Source organism: Chinchilla lanigera, unplaced genomic scaffold (genome assembly GCF_000276665.1).
Source record: "Chinchilla lanigera isolate Chin_1 unplaced genomic scaffold, ChiLan1.0 scaffold00028, whole genome shotgun sequence".
In the NCBI taxonomy this organism is placed as follows: domain Eukaryota; kingdom Metazoa; phylum Chordata; class Mammalia; order Rodentia; family Chinchillidae; genus Chinchilla; species Chinchilla lanigera.
The window spans coordinates 23,629,306-23,653,870 of NW_004955429.1; the positions used below are offsets into that span (position 1 = coordinate 23,629,306).

Sequence of the window (24,565 nt, forward strand, 5' to 3'; positions counted from 1 at the left end):
TAATGGAGAAATACGCTTTTTACTGTTTCCAAACCTGTGGCTGTTAGTGGCAGCTTGTTGCAGGCGTTTTCTTCTCCCTTGGCAGCCCACGTTTTCATAGTTGTTTATAGGCTTGGCTTGTTCCGTCCGTTCTGGTCCTGCCTCTGGCCCAGTGGTGTTCCCTGCAGGCCTGCTGATTCCTGGCTGTCTGAAGAAGCCCAGTGGAAGCGGCGGGAGTAGGACAGGAAGTGATGGCAGCATTTCTGACACTGGGCTGCTCCCCAGGACCCTGATGTCAGCTGCTCCATTTCACAGAAGAATCTTCTCCTTTCCTCGTTAGATCATCAGCCTGGCTGTTGACTTACAGACAGTCCAACAGAGAAAGGGACAGGGGTTAGCGTGTTCTGAAGATAACTTTCACGTCACCTTCTGTATCAGTCCCCGCCCAAGGGAGTGCCTACAAAGGGAAGCAGAGGGCTTCATAGGGTGCTGAGTGGAAAGGAAAAGTCCCGAGGAGCGTGCACGGAGGGGGTGCTCCTTCCCAAGCCTGGGTTCAGATCTCGCTGGAGGTGTGGCTGCAGCCCAGTGGGTGGCAGAGAACTTTGCTAGACTGAACATGGTGACAGCAGGCCAGGTACCAGGAGCACAGGAAGCAGCCTCTGGGGCGCAGTGAGGATGACGGGCATCAGTGCGGGTTAATGCAAACGGCTCAGGGTTGGCTCTGTTCTGTGTGACGGGGTTGATAGCAGTTGAGGCTGCTGGAGACCTGACTTCACCGAGAGCGGCGGTGATAATGAAGTCTCCCTGCCCGATAAGAAAGAGGATATAGACCTAATACCAGGAAACAGGTGCAGCAGGCGGCGGCAGCCACCCGGACCAAAACCCCAGGGTAACGGACGTGGCCACAGAGCACAGCACACAGGGTCTAGGCTGAGACACGTGGGCATGGCTTAGGGAAACGGCGTGGCAGGTCAGGATCCACACAGCACTGCCTCTCAGGATCCCTTATGTACAACTTCTCTTGGGTTCCAAGATGTGGACGCCATGTAAGGTCAGATGCCCCAAGGAGCCTGCTATCCTGTCCCTTACATGGCATCTCGCCCTCTATCTTCCAGGCCGAGGGTCTATTTTTACTTTTTGCTTTTGTCTTCTCTTGTTCACCCGTTTGCTCTACAGAGCCAGTTTCTCCCTCACCTTTTCAAATAACTTTTGGCACTGTTTTAGGTTTGTCTTGTTCAATTATTTATTCAAGGCAGAAGGACCTGGAGTGTTTAACTGGCTAGCCATTCCTACAGGGACTACTCGGTAACAGGGGCAGTACTACCTGCCCGACACCAGGGACAGAGGATGGGACGCTGAGTGCAGCTGCTCTGACAGAAAGTTACAATCCCAGCTGCACATGACAGTGCACGCCCACCACTGTGGGAGGCTGAAACAGGAGAATCACAGGGTCTGGCCCACCTGTGCAACTGAGTAGTAACACAGCAAGCAGAGTACAGTTGTCCCAATCCTGTCTCAAAAGATGGTCATTTACTCAGATACTGGACACTGGAGAAAGTCCTCTTGGTTATCCGGGGGGTCAAAGCCAAGTGGGGCTCACGCATGCTAGGAAGCATCTATACGCTGCTACATCCCTCGGCCCAAGATACCCAGACATCTGGAGGACTGACAGACCCAAGTTCTAAAACGACACTGCCATCGAGACCTGAAGTTATCAGCCGGGAGGATCCTGGCACCCACCATGGAACCCAAAGTGACACTCATCTGCAACTGCCAAGTTTACCATGCTGCAGTCAGTGCTATGTCCAGGACTGAGCGTGGGCAGGACCAGAGGCACAAGAGCAGGTGCCTAGCTGCCACCTCATTCACCCTTACAGCTGCTCCTTCAACACCTCCCACCATGCCCCCAAGTACAGAATCTCTCAAGAGTTCGCTACCACGCAAGTCACCTGCTGGACAAGACACTGTCATTCTCTGGCCCTGTCAGTTACGGTCAGGCGTTAGAACCCACTCCCCACGCAGGCTTGCCTGCTGGTGAGCACGACTTCCCGTGAGTGACTTTGCTCGATGGACTCCTTTATTCTCTCCTGTATCCCAGTTTAGGTGAGCTGTCTTTCTTTGAGGTGAGAATACCCTTTCTGTTTCCATTTAGATTTTTCTGGGAAGGAGAAAAATGATTTGATTTCACAGAACACACTTGAAAGATAATAACCAAATTAAAAAAACAAAAATACACACAATTGGTCACCAGTGGAAGACATAGCAGAGCAACTCATTGTTTTGAAACTTGCAAATACAGGAGAAATCAAGCATTATCCCCACCTCCCCTGAAGAAGTATACCCCGGTTGGGTAACCAAACAGCGCAGGGGGAAATTCTCTGCTACAGCGGCACATGAAAGGATGGTGGACACTGCCCTTCCACAGCCCGGTTACACTGACGGCTGCGGCCAGCACCAGCCGTGACTAGAGAGCCGGCGTGAGACTGGACACCGTGCGCTCCTGGTGCAGGACATCCAATTTCCAACAAAATAAAACACAGGTGCATCTCAGTAAGTCTGTAGACCCAAGACACAGCACAGAAAATACAAAGGACAGAGAAATGTGAAAAAATGATGTCAAAGGATTCAGTAAGCAGAATGTGGGGAACTCTACTTGGATTCTTTTAAAATAGTATGGGGGTGAGTATAAGCAGGGTACGGATTAGGCAAGGTTAGGTGAGTGGATTATTTTCACACTGGTTGATACAATAAGACTCACCTGAGGAGAACAATGTAGACTAACATAAGTGAGACTGGTAATTCATTTCTAGCTCATATCTAACACCTGCAGTTTAAAGGCTAACATGTTACAAAACAAACTGCTGTATATATGAATGTAATGTCACTATTCTGTCAAGACGCAGGTCATTCAGTCATGTAAAATCAACTTAATATTTCATCAAACAAATTTCAAGAAAGCCATTACATTTCAAAATGTTTCCTTTTTATTTAGACATAAAACACATTTACAGCATGCAGGTTAACTTAAAATTATATGGCGTCTTCCCAAACCAATTACCTTTGAGTGTATTTTCAAGCACTGAAAATAATCTAACATATTCCACAGGTAGACTCAGACACTCTACTGTCACCTCATGTCAAAACTGAGTTACAAAAAAATTGAGTTATGAACAGTAGTTAGTTTTCTTAAGTTAAGCAAATAATTTAATTAATTGATCACCATGAATAAATATTACTTTTATTGAATTTCTCTTGTGAACTATTTATCAATACCATCAGAGGAACATTAATATATCCAGTCCAAAAAAAAAAAAGACACTGCAAATTGAAGTGTTGATACTCTACATGATCAGAAATTTCCATTTATAAAAAGAATAAATGCCATGTTTAATGACCTACCATAGCAAAAAGAGCAGTTTACTGAAAACAAATTTATGAAATTCTTGGTGTACTTTATGAAAGTGTGAAATTAGAAATAGAAAAGAACCATTAAGATATTTAAAAGACATCATGTATTCTGAGCCACATGCTAGTTACAATTCCTTGTTTGTTACACAGCACCAATACCCGTGATACATCTTACAACTAGAGTCAGGTAAGAGGAACAAAAATCATTTCCTTTGAGTACTGCCAAAGAAACAAGTTTTCATTTGAAAAACAAACAGAAATGTCTATGTGGATGTAGCCAAATGTCTTGCATTTAGCAAATCATCATCATAAAGAGGCTGTAGCACTTTCTCTCTTAACTGTATTACTTCTATCTTGTCGAACCACGCTTTCACCTCAACTTCTGGGGCTTTCTTTTTCTTAGTACCCTAAAAGCAACACAATCATTTTAAAGGCTGCAGACTACAACAGCAAGAATTTTTGACTGTTAAAAAAATAAATAAATTTATCTTTCAAATCAAAATTATTACAAAAGTGGAAATTACAATAGTTAAGGAAATAGAAAAATAAGCCAATTATGATCTGAGTCTTCTGATTATGGCTCCAAATTTAATAATACAAATATCTGTGTATAAAACTTTTTCAAAAAGTTAATTCTGTCAGCCAGATCCTAACACAGAACTTTCCAAGTCTCTGGATTGACTGAATAACCTTATGAACCCATTCTCTGCAAACTTCTGCTACAGTTACAGTCACCTCCACCACTGATGAACTTTTCCTATTATTTTTATAGTTGTAAAAAATAAACTGCTGACATAGCTTAATCATCTGAGGAAGAAGTGGCAAAATAGGCACACACAGTACTAATTACACAATCATGAACAACGGCCAACAGTACACTTCACTGGAGGGTTATTAGTGACTTCAAACCACTTACTACTTCTATACTAAGTAAGAAAAATTATAGTGTATGACTTAGTGTAGAAGGTTAAAAACACCTCAAAGATTTCAGACTATAATTTACCTAAGAATTTTTAACTTTACTGTGTATCTGTCTTGTCTTTTTGAATTTTTCTCCATTTTCACAGCCTGTAATTTATATCAGCCAATACAGTATCTAACAATATAAAATTGTTTAATCCCATAATATCTTAATTTTACTATAATAAAAATGACAAATTACTACCTGCCCAATTCTTCTATTAGCTAGCAGGCTCATCAGAATGAAGCAGGCATTTTCATTCCATCAAGCTATGCTAAGCACAGAATGAGGAAGAAGAGAGATGCAATTCCTTTCCCCAGCTCTCTGAGATTTGCTTTTGGTATGCGAAATCTTCCCGTTCAGAGTAATTGGGTAACAGGCCCTGCATGAGATAATCAGCACTTGCTCAGTCTCAAACACTTAATTAGGCACCTGCCAGGTTTCTGAACTTGGACAACAGTTTTCAGGAGCAAATGCCAGAGGAGATACAAATAACTTTAACCCTGATTTCACTGCAAGGGATTTGAAAATATAGTACTGACCTGATTATTTTGTGGGCATGTAGTAGTGCTGTAAGTGGTAAAGATTTAAGACATTTAAATGTTCCATTTCCCCTAAGAAAAGGAAGACATTTAGTAGGAAAAGAAAAACAAGAAGCAGTAGCTGCTAGGTAATTTAAACTGACATTACAAAACAAACATATCAACTTACAAAAAGCACAGTCCTATAAGGTACAGTCAGCTTGGCACAGTGAAGACTAAAGGTAAGACACGAAGACAAACTGTGTAATAAATAGGGGCCACAGTTGTAAACTGTCATTTTCCCTCCTAAGACGCCGGAATTGCACTCTAGTCGTGTTGGGAAGCAGCAGAGTTTACAAGAGTGGGTAGGAAACAGCTGTACAGGCCAGGTGTCATTTATACATTTTTAAAAAGTTATAATTCTATAATCCCAAGAGAGTAGAGGTTATAGTCACTGAATGACTATTGATACTATATCCTCTTCATACTTCTTTATTTTTCAATACCTGAAAATGAGAGAAAGAATAGAGAAAAATGTTTTAGTTTTAACTCAAGTCTGAGATAATCATGAAGAATAAAGCAAGGAAATAAAATATGTCACTGGTTTATGAACATTTTAGCCAATAGCTCTGACTACTTTTGCCAAAATTAAAAGCAGTATTAAATGACTTGACTTCTTATTTACCTTCTAAGTAGGACTGTATGAAGAGAACAATGTTTAAAAGGATTTCCACCTTTAATACTTCTTTCCCAATAAAGCTAACGGTAAACTGAATATATGGATTAAATTTATTTAAAAGAAAAATGGTTACACTTTGAACCATGAGACAGTGGTTACTGACATTCTTAAATCAAAAACAACTAACTAGCAATTAGTTGTCACAAACATAGTAAAACTGGGATGTGCTGGTATTATTAATATACTGTCATTTTCCTCCAAAATAAATCCAGTGTTTTGATTTTTTTTTTTCTCTTTTTGAGGTATGTTCAGGCTGGCCTTGAATTCACTTTGTAGCCCAGGCTGGCTTCAAACTAACAGCAATCCTCTTGATTCAGCCTCCTGAGTGCTGGGATTAGTGGTGGTGCACACCTGTAATTCTAGCACTCGGGAGGCTAAAGCAGGAAGGATTGCTGCTAGTTTGAAACCAGCCTGGGCTACAAAGTGAGCTCAAGGTCAGCCTGAACTGCACAGTGAGACTATGTCTGCCTCAAAAAAAAAAAAGAGAAAGAAAAAGAAAAAAACCATTTAAAAATATGCCAAAAAAACAAAAACAAAAACAAAAAAATATATATATATATATAGTATCTCCACAGAGTATTTAACTCTTCAACAATTTAGCACTTAGTCTTTCCAACATACTTTAAGATTGAGTGGTTTTAAATGCTTTAAAAATAAGAACCACTACTTTCCTTTGGACCAGCAATGAAATGAACTCATAGATGGGCAGGGATATTTTTTTGAGCCAAGGTCTCTAGGTTATTTACCTCAAGCCTCCCTAGTGCCATTATTACAGGTGTGTGCTACCACGTCTGGCTAAAATTTGTATTTTTACATGACAATTTTCCAGACTTGACATCTAGCTTAGCCGGGTTCCTCCTCTCTCACATGTGCTGTTGGAGAACACTACAAAGTGGCTCTGAGCAGGATTTAGCATTAACCAATTGGCTTTCCATGTTTACTTGTGAGATGTCCCAAGCTTAGACACCTTGTCAGGGTGTGGGCAGTGGACTCATAGCAAGTAAAGCTCTGAGGCCTATATTGGCCTGTGAAGCTGTGACACCTCAAAGAACAAGATAAGGCCACAGCTGAGGATGTGTGGCTCCAACCCCAATTAACTTCAAGGAGACTGCAGCTGCAGGCTCCACACTCCTATAATAAATACCAACCCAAAGATAAGGTAGTTCTCCTGACTGACACAATTTACTACTTGGGAAAATTCTCCCAAGGTCCCGCTAGATTCCTGCGTTTTCTTTTAGGTATCCTCCTCCTTTGTTTGAAAACCAAATATATACGGGCTGCCCAGGGAAGTCTTGGTCTAAACTCAGAGAATACTGAAGCTGTAAGAGAGCGAGACCCTCCAGGAGCCCTGAAATCATTTCCATTGTCTTACTGAAGCCTTTGCCATCCACTTACTTGGGAGATTGTGGGCCTGACCAGCCAGCAATAACTAAGAGTTATTTAACCTGATAATGCGCTAAACTGCCATCAGTACACCAGGATTAGCTCAGTTCCATGTATGTGTAAGAAATAGAGGTAGACGGTCTATTTTCAAAATTTGGATGGAAATTTACTGACCAACCCACAGACAATAAAGGCAATTACTGTATTTCCATCTTAACCACAAAGAATGACCCTCAGCAGAAAGTCCTGGAATACAATGTTAGAACTAAATAACTGATAAGCAAAATTGCACCATCAAAGAAATGCAGAGAAGGGTGGGTTTACCGAAACACTGAGGGCAGCTTAGCTGGCAACAGAGACTATACCCCTTGTGACCTCAGACACTGTGAGCCAGGGGAGGAGCCAGTGCTTGTTCGAAGGGTGTGCTTGTGTACAGACACCAACGTTTGGGCAGCACCACCACTGAAGTCTCGCTTCCGCCACACTTCACATTGATGAGTTCATACATTCAGGCCTGGGTGGTGGGCTTCTCCCACAGTATTCAACGAAGGCCATGGTCTGGCCTCTTTGCAAATGACGTACGCGTTTTAACTTGAGAACAGTATCAAAAACAGGTGAGCTTCCCATCAACATCCTGAAAATCCCCTTGCCCATCTCCCGCTTCCAGCCAGGTACAGAAGGCAGTTTTCCTCTCAGCTTTTGGCAGTCCTGGGGACTGAACCCCCGAGCCTTTAAAACATTTTTTAATTTTCGAACAGGCTCTCACTAAGCTGCTCTGCTGCCCAGGCTAGGCTTGAAGGAACAATCCTGCTGCAGCTTCCCGAGCTCTGCAATTCCAGGTGCGTACCACCATTCCCAGCTAGTGATGACATCTCAACTCACGTAATCCTCTAAAACTATTTCCATTTGACTAATAAAAGGGGTGTAAAAACGCTATTTGTCCAAAGGAGAAAAAACACAGAAACCATCTGCAATGGGCAGGAAACCAACTATTTCTGTGTCTACTAAAGTGACCCAATACGATGATACAGTCCAGTCCAAAATGTCCATGCTGGGGGCTGGGGATTTATCTCAGCGGCACAGCGCCTGCCTGGCAAGCACAAGGTTGTGAGTTCAATTCCTGGTACTGGGAAAAAAAATTAAAAAAAAAAAACAAAAACCAAAAGCCAAAATGTTCATGCTAATCTAATCAATGCTTTTCATCTACATTTCAATATATAAGGAATAGAAGGGACAGAGGACAAGCAAAGTAGGTATATAAACAATCAGACACATCCAGAAGCAAGTGTATGCTCAAGATAACTTGCCCTGGGGCTGGGGGTGTAGCTCAGTGGTAGAGCACTTGCCTAGCATGCCCAAAGTCCTGGGTTCAATCCCCAACACTGCAAAGGAAAAAAAAAAGTAACTGGCCTCTTTACTGTTACTTAAAAGATGGAATTAAGTAAATACATGAAAAAATGTTTAGCATTATAGAAATACAAACTAAAAATACTGACATTCCACCCTGTTCTAGTAAGAACGCTCATTATCAAGGACTCAACAAATGCTGATGAGACTGTGGAGAAAAAGGAGTCCTTATACACTGCTGATAGGAATGCTAACTAGTACTACTGCTCTGGAAATCAGTGTGGAGATTCCTCAAAAAACTAAAAATAGAAATTCCATTCAACCCAGTTATATCTCTCCTGGGTATCTTCTTGGAGGAGCTAAAATCATCCTACTGTAACCATACACATACCTATGCTTATGGCACCACAACTCACAATACCAACATCATGCTATCAATGGGTGAACGGAAAATATGACCTATACGTACATTATACATTATGGAGTACTATGCAGCCATAAGGGATAAATTTGAGTCATTTATAGGCATATGGATGGATCTGGGGACTAATGCTAAGTATGACATGGTCTCTCCAATGTAAAGAGCAAAATAAAGAGCCATGTTAAGAAACAGGGAGGCAGACTCTGACAGATGGAAAGAGGATCTTGGGGAAGAAAGTACAGAGTAAACAATGATCAAGAGACATGCATATGTATTAAACCCCAAGCCGAATACCAACACTCTGTATCACAAATGTGTCCTCATTAAAAAAAAAGGAAGTCCTATTCCAGGAGGGGAAAAAAGAAATAAATAAAAAGGGGTTAACTTAGATTAAGTGACTTAAGGGATAAAATGCAAAAAGCCCTGGTTTAGAAGACTTAGCTGTACAGGACATTTAAAAAAAAGGACAGAGGCTGGGGATACGGCTCAGTGGTAAAGTGCTTGTCTGGCATACAAGAGGCCCAGGGTTTGCTCCCCAGCACCACCAAGACAAACTAGCAAGCAAACAAGCAAACAAACAAGCGGTGTGTGTGTGTGGGGGGGGGGGGGGCGGCAGATGCAGACGGTATTGAAGGCGGTGGTTTTATTTGGTACAAGTTACTGTGGTTGTGCAGGAAAATGTGTGTTGCAGAGACTTATTAGTTGAGTAACGAATCTGTAACTTTTACGCAAAGAAATTTTTAAAACTAAAATAAGAAAAATTAACGTAAAAGTAGAAAAATCAGATTCAAACTTAGATGGAACTCTAAATCCTCTTCATTATGTCGCTCCTTTAAATCTTACTAGACAGCTATTAACTAATCAATCATACTGTGGAAGAAAATCTTCAGAGTATGTTACTAAGCTAAAGAGGCAGGCCTCAAAGTAGCATATGTACTAGAATAAATGTAGTGTGTTACTATAATATAGTTAACAGTTTAAACTTTTTAATTAAAAATAAAAAACTCAGAAATCTCTTGGAAAAATCATCCTTAACAGGTAATGGGAAAGAGACAGAGATGTTGCATTAAAAAGAAAGGCCCGATGAATATACACATAAAAATCCACCTTCAGTCATACGCCAATGAGATAGTATTTTTCGCTTACTGTAAGTTTTTCTGTTTTGTTTTAGCAATACTAGGTACTGAGCCTTCACACTGAGCTACTTCCCCAGCCTTTTATTTTAGCAGGGTCCCACTAAATTGCCCAGGGGAGGCTTGAACTTATAATCCTCCTGCCTCAGCCTCCCACACTGCTGGGGTTACAGTCATGTACCACCATGTACAGCTGACTCTATCGTAAGTTTAAAAACTATTAATACTCATTTCTGACAAGGATGCAATAAAAGACAAAATATCTATTTGGTATTTTAGTGCAGTCTTTCTAAAACCTTAAAAATGATTACACTTTGTACTACTTTTTAGAGATAATCTAAAAGGTGATGAAGTAGAAAGAAGGTATTTCATACTTTAAATTTCAGTGTAGAATTTCAATTTTGGAAAAGAATATATTTCATTAAACTTCCAGTAAAAGAAAAGTTGTAAAACATGATAATATTCATTAGTCAGAATACCAAGAACTATTAAAAATGATCTAATATGATGATTTTAAAAAATACAACTACGAATATATAGTGTGAGCTGAGCCATATAAAGAAAGAAATTATGTTAAAGTTACTTTTATAAAAGCATAGTCATTCTAAAAGAATCATGACTTTAATGAGAATTAAAACATTCCGAAACACTGCCTGACAGCCCGTGGCCCAGCATTTCCACGTGTAGGTTCACTCTGAAAGCCAGACACGTGGTACAAACCTGTGAGCATGCACCCACGTCTACATCTGCTTGCCTCCACCGCCTCGCAGAGCCACTGGCTGGCTGTTCTGGACAAACGCTCCTCCCCCACGAATCGCACTTGGATGAGTTGGAGAAGCTGCTGGATGTTGCCCAGGACGAATAGGTTTAGCTAAAAGAAAATAAAAAAACAATGTCTGAATAAGAATAAAGTGTAACACAACTACAACAACTGTTTAAGTCTTTTTTTTTTGAGGCAGGGAGACAGATATCACTATATAGTTGAGGCTGGCCTTGAACTCATGATGATCTTGTCTCAGTGCTGGGATTACAGGCGTGTGCCACCAGGCCCAGCCTAGGAACTTTATTCTCTCTTCCTTCCTAACAGTGCCGTGATATGGTAAGTTAGAAATTAAAGCCAGCCAAATTCCAAGACAAAACATAAAATTCAGATAATGCTTCCAACTAAATGAAAGCACTCAAACCAAGCATGGCTTAACAATTCTGGCAGCCCTTTACTAACCAATCTGTGCAGAATGCCCTCTTCTGGCCATGTTCTTTGACCTAACTGCTTCCTTTATTCGGTCTACTTCTTGCTGATAGCGTTTTCGATCACGGGATGCATTTTCTTTGGCTTCTTTCAGTGCTGACTCCAAAGCTTTCACTCTCTCAGCGGTAGCTCGAAGTCGTTTCTCTAACTTAGGCAGTTCACAGCGAAGATCTGCATTGTCACGTACCAGCTGGAGGCACACAAAGAAAATAGGGGCACCAGCTTTAACAAAGTGTGAGCAGTTCATATTTTTTTAACAACATGCGAGAACACACACATTCATACACGTTTCTCATGAAGATAAGACTTTATTTTAGAGGAGCTGAATGGGTTGTTCTTTATCTCTGCTAAACAAAGACAATGAACTAGTACATAGCAATAGTGCATGGTGCTTTCTTTAATAAAAAGGTTGACCTGCTGAAATGAATATCCTCATAGGCAAATTAAGACCACAAATAGCCTAAGTTTGGCAAGCCCCTTAGTAAGTGAAGACAAGAAAAGCTAAGGGAGGCTGAGGCAGGAGGATCACTGTGAGTTCAAGGTCAGCTTGGGCTATATAGTGAGGTCAATGCCAGCCTGAACTGCATAGCAAGACCCTGTCTCAAAAAAAAAAAACAACCCACAAAAAACCCCTGGCAAAACAAACCATAGCAAGCATCACTTCTTAAAGAATCTTTCACCATGATATATATTTCTTTTTTTTTTTTTTTTTGATCTTTTTGAGACAGGGTCTCGCTATGCAGTTCAGGGTGGCCTTGAGCTTACTCTGTAGCCCAGGCTGGTCTCGAACTTGCAATGATCTTCCTGCCTCAGCCTCCCAAGTGCTGGGATTTTAGGTGTGTGCCACCACACAACGTGATATATATTTCTGAGCATGGGGCATGAAATCTAGAAAGACCAAAATGGGAAAACAAAAAAAGATTGTGTATTAACTGCAAAAGCCTATCAAATAAATTAAGAAAAACTTGACAGTCCTGCATGTCTAGAGAAGAAGTAAGAATATATGTTCTCATTGATAACAGAGTTGTTAAAAGCATGAATTCCCCTAAAACTTCCTGGCAGTTTCTTTATATAATTACTTAACAATGAAATGGCTCAGTATATAAAAATCTCTTAGGACTCTAAAGGATTAAAATTCTGCTCCTCAGTTTTTTCATTCTTACAATGTTGCAGGCACCACAAAATGTACTCTTTATTACCTGTTTGTGCACCTTGGTGAGCTGTTCAAGATTATTTTCAAGGAAAGAGATTTTCTGCTTCTGAGCCGCACTGCCTCCGGTATCATCAGAGTCAATCTCGGCGCTCTGAGAAAAAACGTTAAACAGCAAAAAAAGTGAAGCTTAATGACAAACTCTAACATGATAAAATAAAATGTTCTTGCCAGATATGATGGCACACGCCTGTAATCCCAGCACTGAGGAGGCTGAGGCAGGAGGATCGTTGCAAGTTCAAGAGCAGCCTGGGCCACAAAGTGTGCTCAAGGCCAACCTGAACTGCATAGCGAGACTCTGTCCCCGAAAGACAAACAAACAAACAAACAAGTAAAATGTCCTCACTTCTGAGTACAAACAGTCCCACGTCTCAGCACTGCCACGTTACCTTTTTAACTCTGGTGGCCAAGTCCTGAACAAAGAGCTTGCGCAGATTATGCAAAGTTTGAAGTTCTTTTGCCTTGAATTCAAAACAGAAGTATTTTTGCAATTTAGTTTTCAAATTCAGAATTAGCAAGGTGGGGGAAACCCCAAATACTCCCAATCCTAGTTATTTTCACATTTCCCTTACCACTGTCTCTTCCAGACCCTTCAAATCTTGCCGGGCTTGTTCTCGTCTATCTTGCATAACCCTAAGGGAGGAAGGACACACACACTTATTTTCAACTTTGATTCTATAAATTCTAGTCTTCTATCACAAGAGCTGAATCAACTGTTTTAATCTGAAAGGATTAATTACTAAGTTCAAATGAGAAAGATACTTACGTATTCTCGTAGTTTATGTAACAATGGCAAGGAAGAGATGAAATGTGACAATTCAATTAACAATGACTCAAATTTTTATTTTAAAATGTGCCACATATAGCACTATACTGCTGTTTTTCCAAAATGATATTCATTAATTAGGATTACAAATACTAAACTGTCAAAAGACTAAAAAGTTATTCTAAGTAAAACTGTGGCTGTATTCAGAAGAATCTGTATAAAATCAACTCTGGTCCTGATTGTATAACCATTTTAACAATAGTTGATTTATAAATTGTCTCTCACAAATTCAAGGTGTGTGGAAAATTTTAATTGAGAGTTTTCCACCTAATCAGATTCTTGAAAACCGAGTATTAACTCAGCAAATGAGAAAAAGTAAAGAGGTAAAACCTCCATTTGAAAAAGTCAAAGCTAAAACAGTAATTCTCTTTTATGAATAATCAAACCTGAAAAAATTTCAGTTTTTGTGGTAGATACTAAAATTTTCTAAATTATTTAATGTCTCATTTTAGGTCCACTTTTATGATTGTCCCTGAGGTAACATGGAGACAAAGAAACAGCAAGCACGTTCATAAAATAAAAATCTAAACCTAATAGCTACGGGGGGGTGATGCACGCCTGTAAATCCCAGCACTCAGGAGGCTGTGGCAGGAGAATCAGCATGAATTTGAGGCCAGCCTGGGCTATGTAAGTGAGTTTAAAACCAGCCTGCATGGCACAGTGACACCCTGTCTCAAAAAACAAACACCAAATAAAACCCGAAAAAAATCTAAACCCCAACCACCACTGAGGTATGAGACCTTGCTTTTCTTAAAGCATAAGTATGTGTGTATATATTTTTTTATTTCCAGTCTTCAGACATAAATCAACTCAGAAGACTGATAGATGTATCAAGGGGAATACCTGGAATCCACTAATATACTTTTTATTTTTAAACTTTAATTAAAACAATTACTCACGTAAGTTCATGTAGTTTTCTGCTCTTTTCCTGATCTGTAGCTTTCAATTTTTCATGTTCTACTCTTAGACGTTCTTGCTCTAACATCATTTTCTGGTTTTGGCTGACAAACAAAACCCCACCAAAAATGTAAGACTGGTTTAACTTCATAGTTTTCTGAATATCACATCAAAATAGGATCACAAATGTATAAAAGTACTACATTCTGTAATCTTGAATCCCAAATACCCATACAATACAATATTTTTCGCATTCTGATTTGAAAGCATGATACTGTCCTGGTGTCTGACCCTATTTCCGCTGGACATTAATAATAAGACCCGCACCCCAAGTTTCACCATCACTCTGTTACTGTGCTCCGGCCCTTACTAAACCATTACACACCTCTAACTTTTATAAAGTCTACGCACATGAGCACAGCTCTCCAAGTAGGGAGAATGGCTTCTAGATATATTAAGGTAACTTCTATTTAAAAAGGAGCTTTTAAAACCTACACTTTCCAATTAAGCTTTCCTCAAGTGACTTAGAAATTTTGGTACCTATTTGGAACACCTAGTTTAGGCTAGGGATTTTTTTTTTTTTTTCTTTTTCCTGTATTTAAGCCAAAATATGCAGGAAAATTTTTCAAAAACTTGACCTGGACCTTCAAAGTTTTAATCATACATGGAAAAATTATATCCCAACTCAAAATTTTCACTGACAGGAAGACTAATGGACAGTATATCCTATTGAAAACCTGCAATTTTCAGTGAAAAAAATTTCCAGGAAGAAGTGTTATACTTACTCTTGAAGATCAGTTATAAGTTTTTCTTTTGCCTCAACTTCATCTCTCAAACTACTGATTTGTTTCTGATGAGTTTCCCTGTGACTCTGGATCTGCTGTTCAACAGCTTGCTAAAATTTTTTGGGACAAAGAATATTAAAGTCAGGCTAATCAATTAATAATGATGGATTAAAGTTATTAGAATCCAGTATGACATTAAACTTGCCTTAACTTCATTTGCAGTCTGAACCTTATTTAAGTGCTCTTTTTCCATTTCATGGACCTTTTCTGTTTAGGCAGGAAAGAAAACAGAAGGACATAATAAGCTTTAAGGTTTCTGTTTTAAAGTAAGGAACAAGTGTGTCTAAGAGTGGCTTATACCTTAGCAATGCTCTAGAAGCTCAATGAAACCAGTATACTTAAGTTGAATTCACTATACTGACATCATGAAAGGGAAAAGTTTGTAAGGCCCCTATGTTAAGATTTATACACATATATACTTACATATACATAAAAACTCCCTAACTTCGTGGGAAATTCCCTGGACTGGCTATTGACATACCCAAATACAACCTTAAAAATGTATTTCAAAGCCACATTAAATTGTATGATTTGCTTACCTTTCTAAGTTACTCACATTCCCAGTATTTTCTATCAGCCTGACTATAAATGTACAACAATTATGGTAAAAAAAAAATCTTAAAAAAAAAAATCAATGTAGGCTGGGGCTTGGTGACTCATGCCTGTAATCCCAGTACTTGGGAGGCTGAGGTAGGAGGATCATTGTAAGTTCGAGGCCAGCCTGGGCTACAAAGTGAGCTCAAGGCCAGCCTGAACTGCACAGCGAGATCCTGTCTCAAAAAGACAAAAAAAAAAAAAAAATCAATGTTACAACTCATGAACAACTGGAAGCTAATACCTTGTGCTCGAAGCTGGACCAGCTCTTCATTGAGTGAATCAACAGATTCCTCCAGCTGTCTTTTCTTTTGCTCCACATTTTGAAGATACTCAGTCAATGACTTGATTTTGGCTTCATGCTTTTGGAAAAAATATACTAATATGAAGTGGAAAAAATACCTCATACACATATTTTGAATATCTGAAAGGAAGCAAGTTTTACTGATATATCTAAATACATAAAAAAATTTAAAGGTATTTCATCTTAAAGTGTTCAGGGATCAGATTTAAAATGGACTCAAACTCATGACCCTGGCACTTGCCAGGCAGGCGTTGTGCCACTGATCTAAATCCCCAGCCCCCAATGTTAAAGAATTTAATTAAACTGTCATCTGCATAGCTCATGCCATCTGCAAACCACAACACTGAAGGCTGAAATATATGTAATACTCTTGTAGTTATTTCCATCTAGTATTATCTGCTACCCTCTAGTGAAAACTTCCTGTCTTGGTGAATGGCCCCACTCCTACCCTAATGCTAGAACTGGTCCCCTGTAGTTTGGCCTATCCTGAAATAATTCTAGAGTCTTCAACAGTCACACCATTCCAGTCAATTTCTATATTTTATGCTCGCAAATACAGCCCAGTTAAATTATGTACATTATAATGTAGGGAGATTGGAAAACTTGACTACATCTTTTTATTTTATTACTGAAAATAATCTACAGAAGCTCATTTTCCTGAAAACTTCATTAAGAAATTAAATTTTTATGTGCCTGTTAAAAAAACGGGGCAAGTTTGTTCCAAACACCTACCTGAGAAATACGAAGCTGGCATGCTGCCAGCTCCTTTTCATTTTCCTCCATCTTCTTGTTGCTCTCAGTTTGTGTGCTTTCTAACTGCTTGCAGCGTTTCACCATTGTTTTGACTTCCGACTTCATCTTGCTAATGTACAGCCTTGCAACAGTGAATTCTTCGTCTATCATGCCAGTTCCCTCAGGCTGCTGTGAGATTAAAAAAGTGAAATAAAAAACGCTAAGCCAAAAACGTTCAGTGTGTGTTTTCGCATGATTTTAAAATCTTAGGGTAAATTTTAATATTCAATATTCACAGAAATATGAAATTTAGCTTTTCTTTTATTACTACTTCAATGAGGGGTAAGCTTTAATAAAGGGTAAACACAGCTCACAAATCTTTGGCCTTCTTAACAAGAGGATGTCTAGGTGGCAGGGAAAGGCTGACTTTTTTTTAAAGCTCAACAAGGAGGAACTGTGGTCAGTGCACATTCTTTAAGTTTTATGACTTTCACTGTAAAATTCCACAACAATATGGAGCCTGGGAAGGAAGAAATAAAGTTATCTTTTTTCTGTTGTTCCTGATGACATGAATATCAAGAAAAATTCCTGAAACTGATAAATATAGCAAAGTTTTAGGATACAAAATTAATAAAAAAGCCAACCATTTTCTATATCCTACATACTAACAATGAATAGCTAGAACTTGAAAAAAAAAAACAGGGCTATTTATATCTGAACCTTCAAAAAAAGGGGGGAAAAAAGAAGACAAGAAGTAAGAGTGGCAAATAGTTCTAATTCCAGTAGTCCAGGGGGCTGTGGCAGGAGGCTCTCAAGTTTGAACTCAGCCCAGATAACAGAATGAGACCCTGTCTCTAAATAAAAAATAATAAAGGGCGAGGACGTAGGTCAGTGCAAAAGCCCTGGGTTCAAACCACAGCACTCAAAAAATTAAAAAAAAAAAAAAAAAAAAATCTAACACAACATATATAAGATCTACAATAGTAAACTCCAAAACACTGAAGAATATAATCAATAAAAATCACAGCAAGTTATTTTGTAGAGACTGACTGATTCCAAAGTTACACGGAAAGTCAAGGGACTCTCCATGAAAAGCCAATACAATACTAAGAAACAATGAAGACTCACACTAAAGGGTCACTGGAAGGCTACAGAACACTCAAGGAAATACAGTAGTCTCCCTTCCCCTTGGATACACTCAAAGCCATTCCATGGACGCCTGGAACCACCTGCAGTACTGAACCTCATATATATACACCTATGATAAAGTTTAGTTATAAATTAGGTACAGTAAGAGAATAACAACAATAAGGAACTAGAACAATTTTAAGAACAGACTGGAAAAGGTTGTTGTAAACTTATGAATTATTCACTTTTGGAATTTTCCATTTAGTATTTTCAGACTGCAGTGTACTGTAACTGAAACCACAGAGAGTAAAACTGGGTAAGTGGTTTACTGTACAGGACTAACAAAGGACACGACAAACAGGTCAGTGGAACAGAATCCAGAGAAGAGTCAGCTGATCGCTGATAAAGGGGCAATGGCAAATCATGGGACAAAGAACAGTCTTTAACAAAGGGCGCCACAGGTAACACATCTGTAGACAGAATTAACCCTGAAGCAGACTTCACACCTTTCAGAAAAGTTAACTCCACATGGATTGCAGACCTAAATGTAAATATAAAACTAAATCAATTTTGGAAAGTAACATAAAATCTTGGTGGTCTTGAGCGGAAAAAGGAAAAAAAGACAAGGCACAGAATGGAGAAATACTGCAAAACTACATCCAAACTACACAAAGAACTTTTAAACCTCCACTATAAGAAACCAACTCAACTGCAAATTAAAGTAACAATGAAATAACACTACACAGTGGTAACAGCTAGAATCCAAAAACCTGACATCAAATGTTGGAGAAGATGTGAAGTGACAAAATCTCTCTGACAATTGTTGGCGGGAATGTAAAAGGCTGCCGCTACTCTGGAACAAAGTTCGGGAATTTCTTACGAAGCTAACAAACCAGTAATCTCAAATCCAATCTAACAAACATACAACCTGAGGGTGGTTTTTTTTTTTTTTGGTCTTTTTTGTAGTTCAGGCTGGCCTTGAGCTCACTTTGTAGTCCAGGCTGGACTCCAACTTGCAGCAGTGATCCTCCTGCCTCAGCCTTCCTCCTGAGTGCTGGTGTAACAGGCATGTTTGCCATACCTGGCTTGCTTTCTTAACTATTTACCCAACTGGATGGAAACCTTATAGCCACAGAAAAACCTGCACATGGAAGTTTAGAGCAGGTTTATCTATAGCTGCCACAAATTAGAAGTAACGGAGTAGGTAGGTGCATAACAGAAAAGGCACCCCCTCCCAGCCAGTATACTTCAGTTGCTCAGGTAATTGTGCCTGTTGCAGTTCTGGTTGCTTCTGTCTCCTAGAAATGGCTGGTGACTGCGATGAATCTGGTCACTATGACGCATATTGTAAGAACCAATCAAAGACAGCCAAGTACTCTGCCTCTGTATTTCCCCTTTGCAACTCCATAAAAACCTCCCTCTCTGAGCCTTTGGGCCTGATATTTTGAGAATGATTCCAATCAGTGCCCACTGATGTAAAATAAATCTGCCTCCAAATCCTAGGTGCTGTTCAGTGTTTCCGCTTGCTGTTGCTGATGAGTAAATAAACTACGGCACATTCTTACACTGGAGTATAAAAGAAAGGCTCTATCAAGCCGTGAAAAGATACAAAAGAGCCATAAAAGTACACTGTTAAAGGAAAACCAGTCTGAAAGGTTACATACTGTGTAAGTCCAATTGTGTAACACTTTGCAAACTGCAAAACTGCAGAGATGGTAAAACAGTGGTTGCCAAGAGTTCAGAGGGTAACAGTGAATACGTATTGCACAGGGGATTTGTTAAGGTGGTGAAATTATTCTATACAATACTGTAATGGTGGCACTGCAGTATTGTATAACTGAAAAGCCATACAACTATAAAACTGAACTATAATGTAAAAAGCCAACCAAAACAAAAACACACAGAACTCAGCCAGTCATGTTGGTGGATACCTAAAATCCTAGCACTGTGGGAAGCTGAGGCTAGAGGATCCAAGTTCAAAGCTCAGCCTGGGCAACTTAGCAACACCCTGTCCCAAAATGAAAAAGGGCTGGGGATATAGCTCAGTGCAAAGGACCTACCTGGGTTCAAACCCTAGAACTACAACAAACAAACCCAGTATCTGCATGATTCACAAGACTTTAGGGGGATAAAGTTACAGATAAAAGTATGGTACAGTAACCGATAACTCTATAGAGGTTAGTATATTATTCTCTAGGTTTAAAATGGTTCATCCTAAAATGTTTTTAGAGATTTTAACTGCCACTCATTTTTTTTAGACAGGATCTATGTAGTTTAAGCTAGGCTTGGACGTGTGGCAATCCTCCTGCCTCAGCCCCCGCAGTGCTGGGATTATAGACATACGGCCCAACACCTGGCTTCATCTTTTATATTAAAAAATTTAGAGCAACAAGAAGCTAATTACTGTATGAGTGTCTTCCCTAAGCTAATCTTCACTGTTGTTACAAGCAGACACTTTCACGTATGGCAACTGATTACAGTAACTTCTAAGTGTGAAATCTTTACACAGTTGAAGAAAAGAACCACCACGAGGTCCAGTAAGTGCTACTCACTGCACTTCCTGTTCAGGTGCCCCTTCTTCATCTATGTAAAATGGAGTTAACACCAGGCAGCACACACGTCTGTCATGAGGACAGGGGTGTGGAAGGAACTTTGTGAAAGTAAGTACTGGGCCCACGTACAAGCTGTACACAAATCCCCTGACTTAGGAAGTTACTATATTTACCTTTACATCGTTGTTTCCCACAGCAATTCCTATCTCTGCAAGGTCTTTCAGTAGAGATGCCATCATCTCAGCTGCTCTCTTTTTCTGGTGGTTGGTCATTTCCTTTAGTTTCTGAAGCTCAGCATCTATACTTGCTAAAGTTGCCTAGCAGGATCAAAAATAAAAACGTATAGTTAAACTATTAACGAAAATTCAAATATTCAAAGGTATTTCAAGTTTTTTACTTAGTCTTCACACAAATTTTTTTTTTTTTTTTTTTTTTTTTGAGACAGGGTCTCACTATGTAGTTAGGCTGATCCTGAACTCACTAAGTAGCCATGCTAGCCTGGAACTCACAGCAGTCCTCCTGCCTCAGCTTCCCAAGTGCTGGGACTACAGGGTGCACCACCATGCCCGGCCAAAAATATGTATTGTTGGCTTTTATTTTCTTCCTAGATCTATGGAATTTTGGGCTAGCTTCCAAAGACTTCAAAGACTATATAAGGTAACCCTATTATATTTCATTAAAAGCAATTAGTTTGCACAAATTCACTAAGATTGGATGGTTTTCTGCCTAGAAATCTGAAATTTCAAAGTAGTCAGATATGACTATCATTTATTACAATAACACACTTTAATCTTTGGAAACTAAATAAGCAAACTAATGTTAGTAACTTCTACATGGTCAGCATGCCTCCTTCTACTTTCTCTGTACTTCTCACTAAAATGAGTCCACTTACTAATTATTATTGCTTTTGGTACTAAAGATACAAGCAATTATCTAAGAGTTAAGAGGTGAATATTACTATCTGAATTTAAGTATTATAATTATAGATTTAAGTAGCTGGTTTACCAACTACAAATACTAAACTCTGAAATGTTCAACTCAATTTGGCCCATCTAAAAACTACTTTATCACAGATCAGATACTCCACTTTTAATGCAACATACTGATTTTTCAACCAAAATATTTTAGTAATGATGCTATCACTTTCAAGTGCTTGTTTCTTGTCTGGCTTAATTATCAGGAGAGTGTATGCTTGCCCAGTTTAGTCTCTACGTAAGATACTAGTCCCCTTGAAGGTCTTTTCAAACAGTGTAAATGCTATCATAAATGTTCGTATTACGAGACATTTTCTCTAACTATTCACTAACAATAATACTGTGTAAGCATATAAAAAGACTCCATTAACAGCAAGGGTTCGTAACTCCTCTAGGAAAAGAGTATTGATCTCAGCTTGGCAATTATAACTGCCTTAAAAGACCAAAACCTGTAGACCAGGATCAACCTGCAGAGTTCCACTAGAGAACCCCAAGGAAGAGCCTATTACACTGAGGTGAAGGCAACTACTCCAGGTTGTGGGAACAGAACAGTGAACAAAACATCAATTATACAAAGCTACACTGAACATCCTTATGACTACTACAAAAATTCACCGGAATAGAATTTTCTTCATTTGTATGCGTATATTTAATTTGCATTTTGAATAATCTAATAGTTTTAGTAAACAACTAGGAGCTTTTGTTTTCCTTTTAACATTAAAATAATAGAAAGAGCCAACATCTTTTAAAATACCACTTACATTACTTGGACATTTCAGATACCAAAAAGTATCTCTACTTCTAAGACTTCATTTACAGGAAGAACTAAAGCGGGGACACGAGTCCTTCGAGAGTAGATGCTACCAATCATAGGCCTATATAGAAATAAATTACTTAAATAATTTTTCAATTAAGATCACTTGTAGTGAAGTATTAAGAAAAAAAAAAGCCAAAACTATATCCTACCGATTTCTGATTTAATTCATCACTAAGTAATTCATATTCCTTAGTTTTATCTTCAACTTCCTGAGACTTCTGATCATAATTGACAGCAAGTTCCTCTAGGGCCTGTAAAACTTCTTTTACTTCTTCTTTGGAAGCGTCATTTTCTGCTTGAAGGCGGTTCAGCTCTGCTTGCATATTGTCTTGATCCCTTCTGGTAGATGCCAGAAGCTATTATGAAAGAGTAAATAAAATATCTATTCTCACCAAAAGTATACAAGTGTAAAAACCTTATTTCCTTCATCACTTGGTAACAGGCACAAGGAAAATGAAGTGTGGATGCTACCAGTGTGCCAACATTCATTCGTGCAACAGATTTACTGTTTACTATGTTGGCGGCATGATGCCAGCCACTGTGGCAGAGAAGAAATAAATAAAATCAAGACTTTGCCGTTGAGAAATTTAGAAAAAAGAAGGCAGGAACATTAATGTGCAGTACAAGATGGGATAAAACAGGACAGGACAGACAAAATGTTTGGTAGTATAGGAAAGGGGCTCTTTCCAGAGGGAAGTGCAACTTAGCTTGGATAGGCAAAATACAGTCATGGGGCAATTAATGTAAGAGAAGAAAACGGGAATGTAGACTCATCAACAGTGTATACAGAAACAAGAAAGGAGATACTCAGAAAACCTGCTTAGAAGCTCAGAGTTTCTTTGGACAAGAGGGGCATCCCTGTTCTGCTTGCGAGAAAGTCAGTACCAGCAGCACATATCTAAGTGGAGGACAGACAGCAGGCTACGCGGAGGGGTACTGCCAGCAGCAGTCAGTGGCTTCTCGTGAAGGACACCTGCAAGTGTGCACGAATGTGTTTTCTTGGGGGGTGGGTAGTGCTAAGGGTCAAACTAGGGTTTGTGCATAGTAGGTTAAGTTCTCTCCTACTAAGCTACATCCCCACCCCTGTGGGAGTGTTAATAATGGGGACTATGGTGCTGGGTATTCTATAATGCACCGAACAGGAACAATGCTGGAGGTGAAAGAAGGAGAGGGATGAACACTCCAGAATTAACTTCACTGATGGTGGGTATCTTCTCCTACTGAAACTGTACAATCGCTCTCTCATCCTAAGAAACTAGAACAAGAACCATTTTCAATTATCTACCTGATGTTCTGAGTGAGATAAAATGAGGGCCCAAGCTAGGCATCAGGATGACAAAACAAACGGGGAAGAACTGAGATGAAAGATGGGCAAAAATGGACAAACTGGATATAGGCAGGTATCGTAAAGGAATAAAAATTAATTTTATTTACATGATGTTCTCGTTCCCACACAGAGCTACCCAAATTACACAATTATTAAGGACTAAGTCAATGGGATTCAGAAACCAGTACTTTTCTGAAATAAAAAAATTGTGTTTCACAGACGTATTCCTTCACATCTCTGTACAAACACTCTTCACTGAGGGGAAATGTAAGATGATAAACAACACTATTTCAGGCAAGTAAAGGGGAAGACGGTTTAGGAACCTGGGAGATGTGTCTAACAGGAAAGAATGCTTTTTAACAATCTCTATGCGTTACAGGAAAGGTAAATTTAAAAAGGAAAGAAAGAAGACGACGACCTTAAGTGAAAGTCAATCTTTGCTTCAATAACTGATCATACAGTATTGGCACAATAGAGTACATAAAGCAAAGCATGAATATATGCGAATTTAGAGCAGTGCTCTAGTACATGGGTCATGCAAGTTCTTCTGACATCCAAGTGACAAGGTAGAAGCTTCTCTGAACACACTGTGGAACGTCTCCAACTCACCTCCTCCTGGTCCAACATCTGCGTCTTCAGTTTCTCCACCAGCTGGCTCTGTTGGTTAATTTCCTCATCCTGGAATTTTAAAAGCACCCAGTTAACAAAATAGCTCATAACTGGTTCTGTTTCCCAATACAAAATTTTAAATTATTACTCTCCTCAAATAATTCTAAACCTGTCCCTCTAATTCAACACGGCTTATTTCAAGCTTAAGAAATTTTTGAAACAAGTTATTTTTTTTCAATGATCAGTAATAGCAATACGTTTATAATACAACAAGGAAAAAGCTTGAATTTATGAAAGCCACTCATTAAATACTGTTATTTCTTAAGATAAGGACTTACTATGTTATGTGATCCTCCTACATCAACCCAAGCAGATACAAATCTATGCTACCATGAGCGGCTCTAAACAGGTACAAGGAGTGATCAAAAAGTATGCTGAATGTTACATGTAAATATTTATTACAGTAAAAGACACACTGCCAATGCTGGGCATGGTGGTACACGCCTGTAATCCCAACATGTGGGAGGCTGAGGCAGGAGGATTGCTACAAGTTTGAAGCCAGCCTAGGCTACAAAGTGAGTTCAAGGCCAGTGACCCTGTCTCAAAAAA

General features: G+C 39.3%; 1 protein-coding gene across 1 annotated transcript in view; it reads right to left on the bottom strand.

Moving 5' to 3' along the window:
* Positions 1-2,940: 2,940 nt before the first annotated feature.
* Positions 2,941-24,565, bottom strand: part of Kif5b (kinesin family member 5B) — a gene marked incomplete in the record, with an annotated part of 46,552 nt that continues 24,927 nt past the window's right edge. The window contains 14 exon segments of the mRNA XM_005387221.2: positions 2,941-5,375; positions 10,613-10,763; positions 11,115-11,331; positions 12,341-12,445; positions 12,741-12,812; positions 12,924-12,984; positions 14,077-14,178; positions 14,860-14,969; positions 15,065-15,126; positions 15,758-15,875; positions 16,550-16,738; positions 20,403-20,546; positions 22,170-22,376; positions 23,957-24,025. Of these exon segments, the coding sequence (XP_005387278.1) occupies positions 10,633-10,763; positions 11,115-11,331; positions 12,341-12,445; positions 12,741-12,812; positions 12,924-12,984; positions 14,077-14,178; positions 14,860-14,969; positions 15,065-15,126; positions 15,758-15,875; positions 16,550-16,738; positions 20,403-20,546; positions 22,170-22,376; positions 23,957-24,025 (1,587 nt within the window).